Raw genomic sequence first — 17,445 nt, 5'->3', positions numbered from 1 at the left:
ATTGCAGAGTTCTAATCCACAAAGAATTAGGAAAAAAGACGTACCCAGGTATTTTCAGCGCCCAGGCCTGGGCGCCGAAGATTTCGGCGCCCAGAGCCAGGCGTTGAAAATAGGGTCTGGGAAGTTTGAGATTAATTCGAGTCTTTTAGCGCGTATCAATTTTATGACGGAATGCGTCTGGGCCCGTTACGAACTCTAGGTTCGTTAGGATTTTAATTAATACGTAACTCCTATTTCCGAATCCTATTAGGAATAGGATTCTCGCGGTTTTCTATCTCATTTAGGATTTATGTTGGAGTGCAACACCTAATTCTGACAGGTTTCTATCTTTTATGACTTGCCACTTTCAGAAGCTACCTTTTACGGCAGTTACTATTTTTAGCAGGTTTCCATAAATAGTAGGTTTCGGGTAAAATGAAATGGGGAATCGAGATTCGTTTATTTTATAGGAGATGCGTTGTCAAGTGGAGCTTTACGTTTTCATCATCGAACCTTTCCCTTACGGGAACGGGGACAAAAGTAGGTGTCTACAGTTAACCCCCACTTTGACTGAGTCTTGGAGTAAGACGATGGTCAAAGTATTAGACGGAGTGCGTCACACAAGCCATGGTGTATGTGACCTGCTTTGCGAGGATCTCACGAGCCCGCGAGTGGTAACATTTGACTTAAGGGTCATCACTTGAAGCGTCGACATATCCCTCACGTGTCATTGGGATTTGTCAACTGATAGTATAGAAACTTCTTCACTTTGTCATTGGAAGGATCTAAAGGTGCGTAGAAACTCCCTCACTTTGTCATTGGGAGTAGCTACAGATGTTTTCGAAATCAAAGCTGTAAAGTGTAATTGGGCCTGGCCAAGCCCAATCACGAGGTAAAACTTTTTTAAAGATTCTCATTTTCAGGGCTAGCTAAACGAGAAAACCCCCTTGTTTTTATAGGACGTAAAACGAAGGAAATTCCAGCACATCGTTCTTTTTTGGAAAAACGAAAAACCAATCCTTTAATTTTTGGAAAAAGGGAAAACCGAAAAAGTTATCGATGCAGCGACTAAGGACCTGCGCGGTTAGTGACGCAGACCCCGCCGGCTGAAGATGGCGAGCCTGTCCGCTGAGGGTGGACGCCCCGTCCGATAGAAGTGGACGAATATGTTTTGATGTTTTGAAAATAAGGACCTACGCGGTTTGTGACGTAGACCCCGCCGGCTGAAGATGGCGAACCTGTCCGCTGAGGGTGGACGCCCCGTCCGATAGAAGTGGACGAATCTGTTTTGAAATTTATTTTGATTTTTTGAAAATAAGGACCTACGTGGTTTGCACCGTAGACCCCGCCGGCTGAAGATGGCGAGCCTATTTAAAGATTTTATTTCTTTCGAAAACTGAGGACCTGCGCGGCTTAGTGACGCACACCCCGCCCGCTGAGGGTGGGCGAGCCCATTTTGAATTTCTTATTTTGCCTATGTAGAAGGGCTTTTGGGATTACAACCTGTTGGTGGGTCGTAATATTTCCTGATTAGATGTGTCCTATAAGTGGGTCCACACTGTGTATATTTTTGTTTAACAATATTATTATTTTTTTGAGATATCCAAACATGATATGGTGTGTGGCGCAGTCTGGGAATGTGATTTTGATTGCGCGCTCCTTGTGGGAGTCCATTTTTTTTTTGCGAGCCCCCAAGCGTTGGGGCTCGTCGGTTGTTTTTTGCATCTTGTAATCATGTTTGGGGTCACGCTCGTATGTGCGAGAGACCTCCTATAGTAGTGTGCTATTTTAGCGAAGCCGTGGAGTGCGACTTTAGTTTTCAGGCGACATCCGGTTTTAGCTTGGCCCGGATTATCCCTTTGACAGACAGACATTTTCTATTTGGAAAACCAATGACTTGACGACACATATTTTTGGTGTTTCGAAGAATGACCATGATATTTAACTTGCTTTTTTGAAAAGTGTGCATGAGCATTTTCTGAGACGAGTCTAAGTTTCGACCAAGTTTTAATGTTATTATTTTTTTCTTATTTGGGAGTTAAAGGTGCTTTCGGCTTGATCCTTCTTGCAATAGGGCCCCGTGTTTTAGCAACACGGTCTTAAGTCCTTTCCTGTTCCGTGTTTCGTGAAATCTGGGCCTTGGGCTGCATTTTCAGCGCCCAAGTTCAGGCGTCAAACATTTCGGCGCCCAGGCGTGGGCGCTGAAAGTACTTTCCTGATAATATTTGACTTTCGGATTTCCTAACACGTTTCCGAATGGGATCAGGATGTCATGGGGTGCGTTCAGCTATATATAGGGGCTAGATACGTCCTTATTTTCCACCACTCTCAAATTCTTTCTCTCTTCTTGTTGTGCTCTAATTATTTACTGCTTTTGCCGTGTCGATCCCTACTTTCTCACTCCAACGGACTGTTAGGCGTTGGCTACGGGCCCTTACTCCCACAGAAAAAGCTTTGTTAAAAGAATACCACTTAGAGGCACTTTTAGGCTTACAACAAATTAATATTGATTATAATATTCTGCATGCTGCCCTAAGCTTTTGGGACTCCGATCATCATGTTTTTTCCTTTCGGGGCAATGAAATATGTCCTTTGCCCGATGAATTTGCTGCGACCCTTGGTTATCCTACTAATGCTACTCCTGTTACCCCTGACACTGTTGAAGAGGGTAAAACAACCATAAGGGCTTTCCTAGGGCTAGATGATAACATGTTTGCTGAGATTGTTGTAGATGATAAGGTTAATTTGGCAAAACTTGTAAAACATCACTTTAGGCTTAGTAAAAATATGACCGAACAAAAATTGAACATTCGAGCCCTTGTATTTTGCTTGTTGAATCATTATTTGCTGTCGAATAATAATGGTGAGTTCGGTGACATAAGGTTGATCCCCTTGATTAGCCAGATGGAAAGTTGCTATTCTATTATGCCGTTGGTTGTTGCTGAGACTTTGCTGAGTGCGGATGAGCTGAAGAAGGATGCCAAATCCGAACATTTTAAGGGAAGCCCCCTATTACTGGAGGTAATCGATCTTTTCCTTGCGCACATGTATGTTTTTTTTTGCATATATTTCTTTTTGCCTGGGGCTGAGTTTCAGCGCCCAGGTCTAGGCGCTGGAATATTCGGCGCCTGGTCCTGGGCGTTGAAACTGCGCCCCAGGAACCCTTTTTTCTTTCTTTTCATTCTTTTGATTCTATCGTACCTGTTTTTGCAGATTTGGCTTGCGGAACGGCTTAGACTTTTGGAAGCTCCTGCCGATCCTAAACATTATCGCCCTATAGCTTTGGGTAACCGAAAATACTTGCACCAAGGCCAGGACGAGGCCGAATGGACCTCCTTTTTTACTTATGGCATTTGTTCTATTAAGTGGGTGGTACCATGGTGGGGTTTGACTACTATGACAGGGGGGTCTGATGTATCGGTTTATGTTTCTTTGTTGGGGCTATCTCGTCCCATTTATATTTTCCCTTACCGAGTCATGCGTCAATATGGTTTAAGGCAGACTATCCCCTTTTCTGATACGGTACCTCCTAAGGTAGCGGCCTTTGCACAAACACGGGTCCTAGCGTGGGCCAAGTATTATGATGGTCTCCCGCGTTGGGCCGTAGCTACAAATGGCTTCGTGGGTCTTTCTGAAAACTACAAGTTGTGGATGAGCTCCGATGACAAAGATGTGAGGACCGAGGCTCGAAATGGGGAGCCGGCTGAGCTTTTGATACCTCGTATTCGTGTTAAGTATGAGGGTCCTGATTCTGCCAAACCTCGTACCTATAGTTTTAAGACTGTGAAAGCTCGTCCTGATCGAAAGCGAAAGGAAGTTCCTCCCCGTTTCAGTTTCAGGCCTAAAAAGATGCCTAACATGAAGGGGCCTGCTGTTGTTAAAAGAAATGCAAGCTCTCGCGGAGATCGTCGCCGGAACAATGTACGGGTTAGGAAGGCTCAGCCGCCTGTAGAAACAGTGGCTGGTCCAGTTGATGATAATAATCCTTCTCCCACCATTGTTTGTGCCCTTGAGGCTGAGCGGGCTATAACTGAGAATGTTTTTGAAGCCTTGGCATCTTTAGAAGTTAGTGTCCAGGAGCCGGTTCTTATGGAGATTGATATTGGGGCAGCGCAGAAGACTATAGGGGTGGATCCTGCGAACATTGCTCTCTACAAGACTTTATTTGATGATCCAGAAGAACTAGAGTAGTATAATTCTTGTTAGGGTGTAGGTGCCCTTTATTTATTTCAGTTGTGTTTGTTTTTTATTCCTAGCACTTTGTTTTCCTTCTTATTATATTTTAATAAAGGCGTTTTTTTTTGTTTTCATTTTCACTCTTTTTATTTTGTTTCTCCTCTTTATACGTGTAACACTCTTTGCACAAAGAATACATTTTTTATTTGGACCGAATCCTTGGTAAGGATTGCCTACGTATCTTGTCAGAATCAGGTCGCGCGTAGTTCTAGCTTTAGAATAAGTTCTAGTATGCCGGATTTCGGTAGATATGTCCTGAAGTGGAAACATATTACTTAATTGGTCAAATGAGTGAAGTATTTGCCATTATTTTCATCTGCCGTTTTTTTTGCCATAGGTTGCGTAAAATTCGACCAATTTGTATAGTTATATTCTTGGTAAACCTATTTGGATACGTACTGTACCCCCCAAGTGTTCGTTATTTTTCCGTTGTGTGCGGATAAAATGACGAGCACTTTCAAAAAGAAAACTTTTGGCAGGCAGAGAGTTTCAACGCCTAGGCTGGGGCGTCAGAAATTTCGGCGCCCAGCCCTGGGCGCTGAAAATGACTTGGGCGGTCTGTTTTTGACGCTTTGCTTCACATGTTCTTGCGTTTATTTCTATTTCTTTCTCTTTTTTTTGTGCCTTGATATTTTGCTTCATAGTTAAAGTTAATTTTGAGGCTATTTTGGAGGCTTTTTTGACTGTTAGCGTGAAATGCACTTTTGTCCAGATTAATTTTTTCTATTGGTGACTCAAAACAGTTTTGAAAATGGAGTTAGGGTGCGGAATTTATGAAGATCTTTGTGTAGGCTTTGGAGGTGGGTTGTTAGTGAAGGATATGATGGAATCTATGTTTATGAATCTATTTTTTTTGGGTAACATTTGCATTGTTTTAAATTTTTGATTTCCTTTGATTTTGGGTTGCATGGATTGGCTCTTATGATGACACTGGTTGGCTCTTTAGGTTTTGGGGATGGGATAGTGTGGTTTATTTTGTGGGTTTCGGGAACTGGTTCCCATGGCACTATTTCAAAACCGAGTGGACTTTGTTTGTTGGGCCTAGAGTGGGCCGCCTCTTTATTTTTGTATTTTGCAAGTACATTTGGTGTTTAGTGTTAGAAAATTTTTTAGGAGAAATATTACGCCTTTATTGATTCGGAAAGTAAGGAAAACACACTGAAATAAAACTGACCCATATTCTAAAGGGCCTTATGACCATCTAAAGTCTCTATTATTTTTTTCTATCAATCTAAAGAACTACTAGGCGTTTTTTACTAATGGTGCTCTATGTGGCTCAAGCCTGGGGTTTAGTCTCATAAAACTTCGGTCCTTCACCGGTACTCATCTTGAATTCCATTCCTTTTGTGTTGACCCACTGATATGTCTTCACCCATCCGTTCTCGACCTCTTCTAGTGTTGATGTAGGAGAGATTAACCGGGTTGGATCGAAACCTTCATCTTGTAAAGATAGGGTAGTCATCACAGTCTCGTCCTCCATAGGCCTCGATTCGTTAAACAATGTCCACAGAGCCAGATTGTCCAATATTTCAGTTGTTTTAGTCTTGGTGAGGTGGGGTGCCTCATCCAAGGTGTGGCAGTCATGGAAAATTTCAAATCCGGGTTTTAGCAAGCCATCCTGGACGAAGGGTTCAGGGAAATCACAACATGGGTGTTCTTCTCCTTCCCGAATGAACATCCCGTTAAGGGTCCTTTGATATGGGGGAAGGAGGGTGGTTTTTTTGGTTTTGTTAAGGCGTAGCCTAGATAGGCGGTCAGCAATATCTTCCTCCGTTGGTTCATAACCTAAGCCAAAGGGAGTAGATTTGTCGGGAAAAGGATGGAACGTGTATTCCTTCTTCTTTATGCCCAATGGGGTTCCTGGGAAATAACCTTGAGCTAACAGCATTCTAGGGATGACTCGGGATGCATGCGGGTCTAGGAATGCTGGATCATAATCTTCGATGAACTGGATTGTTTCTTCCATTTGAAACCCATAAAGGTCGTCTGCATTTTCGGCTGTTCCAACCATAGTACAACTAACGTCGAGAGGAGGGGCGCAAATTTCTAGTATTACCCCGTTATGGTTAAGTTTAACCATTTGGTGCAAGGTAGAAGCCACACCTCCTAAGTCATGGAGCCAAGGTCGCCCCAAGAGGAGGTTGAAGGTGGGCTTGATGTCGATTATTTGAAACTCCATGGTGCGTGCCACAGGCCCGGTTTGTATGGTAAGGTTGATTTTTCCCAATACAGGCCTTCGGGAGTTATCATAAGCTCGCACCCCTTGCGTGGAGGTTTGGAAATCATCGTTTCCTAGCCCCAAGCAATGGGCGCTAGGGGGATGTTTTTTCCTTTGCATCCAACCACTAGGTAAAGGGCTTTATTGTGAGCACCCCCCTCTTTGGGTAAGTCTTTATCAGTGAAAACTATGGCCTTTTCCCCGGCATCTCTCGTGACATGGCTAACCAATGAGTCAGGTGTGATATCTGTAGGTACTGAGATGAGGTCAAGTGAGAGAATAAGCTTTTCGCGATGTTCTTTTGAAGTACACATAAGATCCCAGATGGTAATCTCAGCCTTGGTTCTTTTTAGTTGCTTCAGGAGAGGATTTTCAATGACTTCCGCGACGGTGGTGTGCCGTCCATTCTCAGGAGTTTGCCTAACCGGGATGTCGTCCATAGGAGGCGGGTGAATATCCGGTTGGTATATCCTTCCGGATCGGGTGAGGTTGTCGACCTCGGGCTCCTGAGGGGTGGTGTCAATGAGAGCATACCCGGGCCAAGTTTCAGTGAAGAGGTCCTGGCCCGAGACTTGAGACAGGTAAATATCTTCAGCATCATCATTCCACACACCGCACACTTCCCTCTCGATTCGATCCATAGGGACCACAGCGAGTGGTGCACCTTGGGGTGTAATATACACTGTGGGGTCGAAATTCTCTGGTTGGTCAAGAGAGATGTGACAAGAGCCGAGTGGGCTCTTGTTGTTGTTGGGTTTGCCAACGTTGGGGAGAGGTATTACTTCATCCTCTATCATGTCCTGGATCGTATGTTTTAGAGTCCAGCAGTTTTCAGTGTCATGCCCATTTCCTTGATGGAATTTGCAGTTAGTACCTTCGACCCAATATTTGTTTTTGACAGGAGGGTCACGGGTGGGGCCTATAGGTCTCAACTTTCCTTGATTGGTTAGTCTTTCAAAGGCTTGTACCAAAGTTGACCCGAGTGGGGCAAACTTTCGGTCTCGGACCCATCTTACAGGGTTTCTTCGGGCGGGAGCCTCTTCTACAGCATGGACTTCTTGGGCTTGGGATGTGTTACCCCGATTATAGGTGTTGGTCTTATATGTGGGTTTGCTCTGTATGGTTTTGGCGAGGTCGTCCTCGATCTTTATTCCCACGTCATAAACTCTTTTGAAAGTGTCGAGTCCCAGGTACCTAAGGTGTTGTCTGTAAGCCGGGTCCAGGTTGTCAATGAATTTTTGGACCAATTCTGTTTCAGGAGGCCTATTGATTAGCTGGGCCGCCTGGTCCCTCCATCTAGCAAAGTAGGTCGTGAAACCCTCATTTTTCTTTTGGAAGAGAACTTCCAGCTCGCGCATGGTGACTTGGAAATCCATGTTCGACGAGTATTGCTTGATGAAGACATTGACAAAGTCTTCCCAAGTGGGGAAGAGCTTAGGGTCCTGGTGATAGTACCATTTGAGCGGCACAGGTTCCAAGGACAAAGGAAAGGCAGGTAAGTACATGGACTTGTCCACGCCTTTCAAGTTCATGGTATTCACAAAGCTCAGTAGATGATCACGGGGGTTGTCCGTGGCCTTGAACTTTGGTAAGTCAGATGAACTGAACTTTTTTGGTAATTTGTCAGGAAAAGGTTCAGGCTCGAGGGAGAAGTATTTGCTCCCCATGGTTTGCTGTAGGACCATTTTCTCAATCCTCTTCTCGTTTTCGAGGTCATTTTTGGCTTGCGCAGCCGCTAAGGCTTCGTTTTCCATTTTCAGTTGGCCCATAAGTTGGGTCATTTGGACCATCTGGTCTCGCAAATCTTCGATGGACATGTTTGGAGGTGCGAATCGAGGTTGGGGAAGCGGAGATCCTTGAAATGAGGGACGACGGACGGAGCTTGGAGTTACTAAACCTGGTGTTGGCGATGTATCTTCGAGACGCACTAGCCGTTGATTCCCTGATCGGCACCAAGTGGCAGGACCAGTCCTAGGCATAAGATAAGCTAAAGTTTAGGTTCCCAAAGTTTCAAGCATTACTTAGTCTAGACTTCGACTCTCTAAATTGGTTTTTTTTTTTTCGCTCTTTCTTCTGTCGGTACACTTTTTGGTTTTTTTTTTTGGTCATTCTTTGGATTTTCGAAACACTTGCCCGTGTGACATTCGTAGTTGTTAGCATGTTCGGTTTTGATGCCGAGCATTGCCGCCGTAGGAGGCCCAACAACGACACAAAGAGTTATTAATTTTTCACGAGTCGCTTTTTGAAATCGAGTGCTTTTCTTACGCCTTCGTAGCAATTCTTTTGATGAGCATTTTTTTTGCGCTACGTATTTTCCTTTCGCTCGGGCACCGAGGCTGCTGCGCCTGACCAGAAGGCCAAGCAGCAACTTCAGCGCCCAGCTAGGGGCGTGAGAAATTCTGGCGCCCATCAAGGGGCGTTGAAAATGCGTCCCTGGCTGGTTCTCGTTTTCTGTCTTCTGTTTATGCGACTTCGACTTACGTGCTTGCCTAATAACGTCCTTTACGCGTAACAGCGTTTGTGGGATTCGTTACAGGCCATCCCGAGCGTCGCTTATTTTGTGGCGATCATTCGGGTTTGCGGAACGCGTGTTTCGGTATAACTCTTTGGCAAATTAGTCTATGAATGTTTGGGCAGTTTTTTGAGGTCGTTGGTTTTCTAGGATAGTTTGTCACACACAATCACATATTTCGCTACACATAACTACATTACAAACATGGGTTTGAAAATTAAATATGCCATGTAGTTTATGATAAGCTTCTATGGGTAGTTTATTTGCGCCTGGCTTGGTACCGCTTCTATCGTAGATCCAACACATGCCCCGGTCGAGGTAGTGTCTTCAACAGACGAATTTCGCTCAAGAGGTCAACCCGCAAGTGCAAGCCAAGGGGGCATGCAGGCGAGAGGGACCTAATGGGCGAGAGATTGGGTTCGGGATAGGTGTACTACCTGCACAAGTACCGAGTGGGAAACATGCGCGGCGTATGCACCCCCTATTGGCGAAAAAAGGTATCCTTAGTCCCAACTCCCGAGGGAGCCGAGATTCGTTATGATGTTCTGCCCGTTCACATTAATATGCTGATTTTCAGGTCGTCCCAACTTGATGGGGAAATAAACGCGGGGTAGGATCGTTTCACCCTTCGGCTATTTTGATTACCTACAAGCACGAGTATTTCCTTCACTCTCCCCAGTGGAGTCGCCACTGTGAGGGGGTCGAAAAAGCGCGAGGCTAATGCGTGACCTTGTCCCTCGTGGGTGTGACGATTCTTTTTATTCAATCAAGTGTAATTGGATTTCCTGTGAGTATACACCCAATTGACTAGTAATATAGGAGTCGCCATTCAGTTTTTAACGACAATGAGAAAAACTGACAAAACCCGGTTATCGTGACATAAAAGGAGTGCAATTATGTTTGACCACGACGGCCGTAGGTTCCCTTGTGATCCCTGGTGTGGGGATCTCTCAATATACACCCGCAAGGTAGAGATTGAGGGTTCGGGGGACTGTAACTACCGAGAGGAGTAATTCGCTCGTCGATGACTCCAGAGGCAGGATATCCTTACTAGCTCAGCATAAATAATTGAAGGGACATGCGTTAACTATTAAACTAATCTGTGTTGATTTTAGCAATATGCAACATATAATACTAATTCGATCGCGGTTATCTTATTTAAATAGCATTAAGGGACCTAGCATGATAATCCGATTTCCCAAAAATATTATATTTGTTAGGCGTGATAGAACATTCAGATTAGGTTAGTTTAACAGTTCATAAAAAGGGCGAGGAAAGCAGTTAAATCATCGAAAAGGGACACATTACGACGCACCCTTGAGAGGTGCGTCACGGTTCTCAGAAAACTAACCACTTTGACTTTGCTATTTCTCCTTTTTATATAACGAATCTCAATTATGGGACAGGATACGTTCTATTCGATTTATGGATCGATTGCGACAGAACGCGTGAACAGTTTCGCAGCGAGAGGCTTAGGCTAAGGGTTGGAGTCAATACTCAGAATATAATTATGTGTTGTTGTGTGTCCTTTCACGTCGAAATTAGGGGCTTATTTATAGGGAAGAGTTCGTGGAAAGATAGAATTGCAGAGTTCTAATCCACAAAGAATTAGGAAAAAAGACGTAGCCAGGTATTTTCAGCGCCCAGGCCTGGGCGCCGAAGATTTCGGCGCCCAGAGCCAGGCGTTGAAAATAGGGTCTGGGTAGTTTTGTTTAGTCAGATTCGGATTCCTAAAATCCGTAGAGTTTGAGATTAATTCGAGTCTTTTAGCGCGTATCAATTTTATGACGGAATGCGTCTGGGCCCGTTATGGACTCTAGGTTCGTTAGGATTTTAATTAATACGTAACTCCTATTTCCGAATCCTATTAGGAATAGGATTCTCGCGGTTTTCTATCTCATTTAGGATTTATGTTGGAGTGCAACACCTAATTCTGACAGGTTTCTATCTTTTATGACTTGCCACTTTCAGAAGCTACCTTTTACGGTAGTTACTATTTTTAGCAGGTTTCCATAAATAGTAGGTTTCGGGTAAAATGAAATGGGGAATAGAGATTCGTTTATTTTATAGGAGATGCGTTGTCAAGTGGAGCTTTACGTTTTCATCATCGAACCTTTCCCTTACGGGAACGGGGACAAAAGTAGGTGTCTACACCTCCATCTTTTTTTTATTGTTCCATATTAAAAATTCACTTTATTAAAAATTGGGTGTGAAATTCGCACAAAGGTTGATAGAGTGAGTCCATGAGAAGAGAGAGCAAGTGGAATAATTTTCATTTAAGGTATGTCGCAATCTCAAATGGACACCTTGAAGAGAAAAATGTGGCAAACAAAAAAGGACAGGGGGAGTAGAATGATGTGGGATAGTACTCCTGACCTCCGTCTCTAAAAGATTGCTCAATTTTACTTTTGACGGTATTCAAGACACGACTTAACCATGAACTCACTCAAGAAATTAAATATCGATACTTGAACTCATGACTTCATGTTCATGAGTTAGAACTTTAACCACCAATCTAATAACACAACTTATGATATTTAAGTGATTCAAAACATATAAATTATGTTTATTAATGCCTCATGTTAAAACTTTAATGCATACCATGCATAATTATATATTCAAATAATTTCTTATATAGCTAAACTATATCACATTATTCAAACACAACATTAATCAACTATACCAATTTGATTTTTATTTTTAATACTAATCCTAATAAACATGCCAAATTGAATTCTGCACAAGTTTTTGACATACTTTTAAACATGATCCACAATAAATTTAGCGTGGACCGAATTCATTTAAGAATTGGTGTTTTATGGATAGTTTTATTATAGAACAGAGAAGAGATTTACGGAGTATATAATTAATAAACTATCCATCAAGTCTGAACTCGGCTATAGCAATTAGCAAGGCCCATATTATTATCTTTCTTCCAAAGTCTCCCCTCCTACTCAACAAAATCACATTCACAGTTTTGGTTGGATTTGTCGAGTGTGATGGTTAATTAAGTGAAGAATCAGAGGCCAGAGCTAGCTTATCAGGAGTAATCAAATACATAAGGTTTGATTTATTACCCATTTCTGTCTCTTTGATTTGATTTCTGTCTCTTTCTTCTTGATACTGTATTTGTTTAATTTATGGTCAATAATTGATAAAGTTGCTTCCTTTTTCTAGGGAATTATTGTTAAAAAATTAAGATGATTGATACCCATCTGATTTTTCACTCATATGAAGATTTGTGTACCTTTGTTCGCGAATTTAATGGTATATATTTGACTATGAAATGGATCTCAATTCTATAGCTACTAGCCTAAGTTTACGATTGAGTTGGTTTTTTAGGATGAACAAGTAAACTAATCATATGAAAATCAAATTTTTTGGGACCCTTATTTTTAATGTGTTGGCCAATGTATGGGGAGATTATGTGCAATACCTACGCTTCAATGTTCAAAACCGATAAGCATTCTTGCGAAGGATCAAATTTAAGAGAAACCGTATGTTGATCTTACACCTCGCCACTACCTTATCATTTTCTCTTAGGTTTAGTTTATATTTCTCATATTAACCTAGTCGCTTATATCAAGCCTATATAAAGGCAATTACGATTAATGAAATACTTAAGACTTTCCAATTCTCTACATAGGGTTCTAACCCAAATATGTATGCTCGGATTTCTACATAGGGTTCTAACCCAAATATGTATGCTCGGGTTTAGGGGGAGTGGAAAGCATTCTACAGATGCACCTGAATGTGTGTGTTGGGTATCGTACCTAAGCAACATTCAGGAGAACGTTGGATTTGATTCTTACATTTTTGTCTTACAATTTTATGCTATCATTGTCAGCACATTAAAATGCATAAACTTTTAAACATTTTACGAAGGACTGATTTTGTAATAATAACATCTTAGGTAAGACTAATGTAAATCGAGAAAAGGTGTTTTTTATGATGTGTAGAAAGACTTTTGTAGAGGTGAGTGCCTTTAACATTTCACAGGGTTAGGACTTGGGAGGACTTGTGCTATCTCATTGTATAATAGATTGTATAATAGATAAAGGAGTACAATCCAATGTTACTTAACTCACCCATTCTCCTGCAAACCATAAACTTGAACGTGTGGACTAATTATGGTACTAGTTTGACAAATTAGGTTCCCTTGCCAGTTAAATTTACCAGAACATACTGTGTTCTGAGTAAGCACAATCTAAATATTAATATGTTGTCCTTTCGTTCTAGGTTATGGCAGCAATGGTGACCAGAAAGTTTTTTGTTGCCTCGACATTCATGTGGATATTTCCATTCGCAATCCTATACGGCTTTCAGCACGACTGGTTCCCTGGTAAGTTTTTTTATCCTCGAGTTACTTGTATATAAGACATAATTAAGAGCCAGTGGCCCGGATACACCAACAATTAAGCTGATAGTTATACTAGTTGTCCCATAATGTGGAAAGTATTTGGTTATGCTATAAGAAAAACCATTCATGTTGTGTGGGATTTGTCTACTTGTGCTTGTATCTGAGCCTTGCTGTAACAACATTTGACATTTCATGTTTACACACTAGCAAAAAGGGCAAGCCCATCTAGAATTCTTGTAAAATTACCCACCTGCATTTAAGGATTATATAATAGTCATAGTTGATCATCTCTTTCATGGAGTCTAGAATTCGGATGACAATACGTGGAAGTGAAGGTTGATATGACGGTTCTCCTCAAGAAAAGGAACTTAGTAAAGGAAGGTTGATAGGATGGTGAAAATTGTTTTTATGGGATGTAAGAAGAATTGGGCCACAACTAGAAGCCTGTGATGCATTGTTCTCACAATAATGAGACCGGCATATTAAGAAAGTTTTTTGAGCATTGGCCGGAACACTCACCAAAGGATTCAAAAAAATATGAAGGACCTCTGTTTTGAAGGAGGTTGATTGAAAGAGGTTGTTCAGCTTGTTATACTATATCAGATGTTGCCTAGCCCTCTTCTCATTAACGTAATGAGCTACATCGGTCGTCAATAATGTAGGGGCTCGCATACGTTTTTCTGCTCATTTTGACCCTGCTTTTCTTCCCTCTCTCCTGGATCATACTTTTAGGGATCAAAACAAAAATCAGACATTAAGCACAAAGCATGCAGTTTCTTCGGAATCGGAGTAAACGTTGCATCTTCTGTTATTCTAAGTTTCTAGTGGACGTAGTGGTATTAAGATTGTAAATTATGACATTATTGTCCCATTATCCGTTTTTTCCCACTTTAGTGTCTGGGATTATAGGATATTTCTGTATTTGCATTTCCTTGCCATTTACAAAAATGTTATTACTTTATCAGCACGAAACTTTGAAAGCTTTGCTTCTGTACTACAATTGTTCATTCAAAAGGCAATGATGAACATTTGGATAATGATTTACCATTCATTGGAAAAGTGTATCAGTACGGAGTATTCAGTATTCAGTAGCGATTTGAATGTTCTGAAATTGTCCTCAGTATTCAGTAGCGATTGGAATTCGCATTACTTTATGTTCTTTACTTGTTTTATTTTGATCTTTTATGACTTGGAAATTTTGTTTGGAATACCTGAGTGTCAAAAGATTTCTGAAATGTTGTGCACCTTTGTGGCAACCAGCTGCCTATTTTTCTCTTCACATAATCAAGATCAATTACAACTATTAGGATTTGAAGGCTTAACTATTTAATTCCAACTGTTTATTTTGTTTTTATTGCCTTGACTTACAAGTTACAACTCATACTTTTAATTTTAATCCTCAGTACTGCTGCTAAATTGTTAATGCAGGTTTCTCACACATATCACCTTATTCTCAAACACTGCTGAGTGGATTTCTGGCCGTTATATCAGTTAATATGATGCTTGCATTCTACGCATACATGGCAATGAAAGAGCCTACTAATAAGCATGAGCCAGATCCTGCTTTCGTAGCCAAAGCTAAGGCTGCTGCTAGCCAGATCAAACCCAGTGGTGGTGATAAACAGGACTAGGCTAAACACAGGGCTAAAATGATGAACCCATACAGTCTGACCAGAATGCAAAGTCGGAACACAAGGAAGCTTGTTAAGTTTTTGGCGAAGTTTTCTTTGGGAAACGATGTTCTTGGAAGAAGCACAACCGTCCAGCGAGCTAGAGTCGTAGTCATAGTAAGATGATATGGTGTCATCAAACCCCAAACTGTAGACAAAAATCAAGAACAATTAAACTCTTACTCAGAGATCATTGAAAAATAATAATAACAAATTTAACCAACAGATTCATATTCCGAATACATGCCTGTCTAGTTCTTGACTTTGGAGGTACCTTCCGATGATGTCTGTTTCCCAATGTTGAGGTTTTAATGTTTTATTCGTAGACTTCTCAAACAAGTGGTGGTTAGATTAACCAGTGATAAAAAAAATTAGTTGTTAGATTAACCAATAATATGTATTCTTATTTAGTTTAAAGTGTTTTTGGTCGTATAACCTTTTAAAGGATTCAAAGATCCCGAAGGAAGAAAATGAGACTGAGTTTTAGTTGAAGTAGAAAGGACTATAATTAGGAAAAATTGATGCGAATAATTCAACTTTTGAGCAGTCCATAAAAAACAAGTTTACCTTTTTAGTATTTAAAAAGCGAAATCACATTTGATTAGATGACACGTGCTATTAGCGAAATCACATTTGATTAGATGACACGTGTTGCTTATTTATTCTTCCCACAATTAATTTGTTTTTTTTTTGTCCAATTTTTGTTGTTGTTTGCTTTATTTTATAACTCCAACTGCCTCTTACACGTCATCTTTCTCCTACAACATCAATTTATTCATTGAACATCTTTCACAAGCTTCATCTCCCCCTTTAACACTCATATTAATTTACTAATATGTATTATTTCAACTTTCAAATTCTACCTCTATTTAAATCATATATATTCTTACTAAAATCACAAGCTCGATAAAATTAAAACTTAGGAAGGCGATTAAATAACCAATATATAACCACCCATTCTTTGAACGAGCTCAGAAGCTAGTTATATCTGAATACGTCTTAACCTTTATACCCATCAATTTTATACAAGGCATGTGGCCGATAACCTGTTGTGTTTTCGGCCAACATGCCATTCTACTCTTTTTTTTTGAGTATATTTGTAATTTGATTGTATTTTGCTATTTCTTTAAGCTTTTTTTTAAAATAAATATTATCCGACACTTTTTTTGAGGCATCACTTTAACAATTTTCTGAGGCATATTTTTGACACATTTTTTAAGACACGATTTCAATGCAAGTGTAGAACACTTTTCCAAGCCAATATTTTAACACGTTATTCAAGAAACGTTTTGACGCATTTTTCGAGTCACATTTTGACACATTTTTTAGGCTCGGTTATACATGCAAGTATAAACACTTTTTTAAGTAGATATTTGAACTTGTTATTCAAGGTACGTTTTTGACACAATTTTCAAGGAAATTTTAAGACAGCTTTTTCAAGATACGGAATACATTTTTAACACGATTTTTGAGAAAACAAAAATAAAACAATAACCTGAAAAACAAAACATAGAGTTCAATTTTTATTTTAAAAAAAATCCAAATAAATGGATATCAAGAAGAAAACCAAATACAAAGTATCTAATTTAGAAGCACAAAACAACACAATCCAACCGTTGGATGTTAAGGTTTAGATGATAGCAATAACGTGTTAAAATTTGGTGACGATCAGAGCAAAAGTGTTCATCCAAATGCATCTCTTTTATATCCAATATCCTTTTTGATTTCAGTCTAATCTCGATCTATTGAAAGTTTTTAATTTATTTTTATTTTTAAGTTGAATTTTTTTATTGTTTTTGTGACCTCAAAAAACTTGTCCAAATTTCACCTTTAAAAATGTGATAAAATGTTACTTGAAAGCGTACAAAAATTCCTCTCAGTCGTCGTGTCGAATATCCATCTCGAAAAGTGTGTCACAAAATATCCACAAAAAATACTCATATAGCTTATTTTATGATAATAAACAAAATAAATAAATAAAAATCGCCACATAAGCACCCACACGCTATAACTCCCCACCTATGTTTGTCAGAATATCACCCGGAAATTTTAAATCTTAGGTGATTTTTCAAGTTGTATTTTATAAATATAGAAGTTTTAGGCTGTTAATCGCAAAGTGACAACTTTATCCGATTGTATTTGGAAAAAAATTCAACAACAATTGTTTATAAATAATGAAATTGTTAACATATTTTGTCATTAAAATTTTCAACCTTAACTTGCTTAGGATAGCCAGAATTAACAACCTATTGGGTAAAGAAATTAAATTTATAATTTATGTAAAAAATTAGAAATCAAGTTTTGGAACAAAAACTCTAAAAAATGTTCCCTTTTTAGGATCACTTTTTACATAGTCGAATGAAAGAGATGATGATAACCTTATTTTAGAAAGACTCGGCCGAGCTTACATGGGACTAACTGGTTTATAAGGTTCCCATGTTGTAGAATTACAAATTCAATCAATTTTAGT

The 17,445-nt window shown here is 40.1% G+C and overlaps 1 protein-coding gene across 1 annotated transcript; it reads left to right on the top strand.

The window, feature by feature from the left end:
- The first annotated feature begins 11,881 nt into the window (after nt 1-11,881).
- Nucleotides 11,882-15,188, top strand: LOC130471849 (uncharacterized). Its single transcript, XM_056842175.1, has 3 exons — nt 11,882-12,008; nt 13,185-13,287; nt 14,734-15,188. The coding sequence occupies exons 2-3, from the start codon at nt 13,188-13,190 to the stop codon at nt 14,934-14,936; spliced, it is 303 nt and encodes a 100-aa protein (XP_056698153.1). The 5' UTR covers nt 11,882-12,008; nt 13,185-13,187; the 3' UTR covers nt 14,937-15,188.
- Nucleotides 15,189-17,445: the final 2,257 nt, after the last annotated feature.

Source organism: Spinacia oleracea, chromosome 4, assembly GCF_020520425.1.
Source record: "Spinacia oleracea cultivar Varoflay chromosome 4, BTI_SOV_V1, whole genome shotgun sequence".
Classification (NCBI taxonomy): Eukaryota; Viridiplantae; Streptophyta; class Magnoliopsida; order Caryophyllales; family Amaranthaceae; genus Spinacia; species Spinacia oleracea.
The sequence above is the reverse complement of the archived record's forward strand: the minus strand, read 5'-3'. Positions and strand labels throughout refer to the sequence as shown.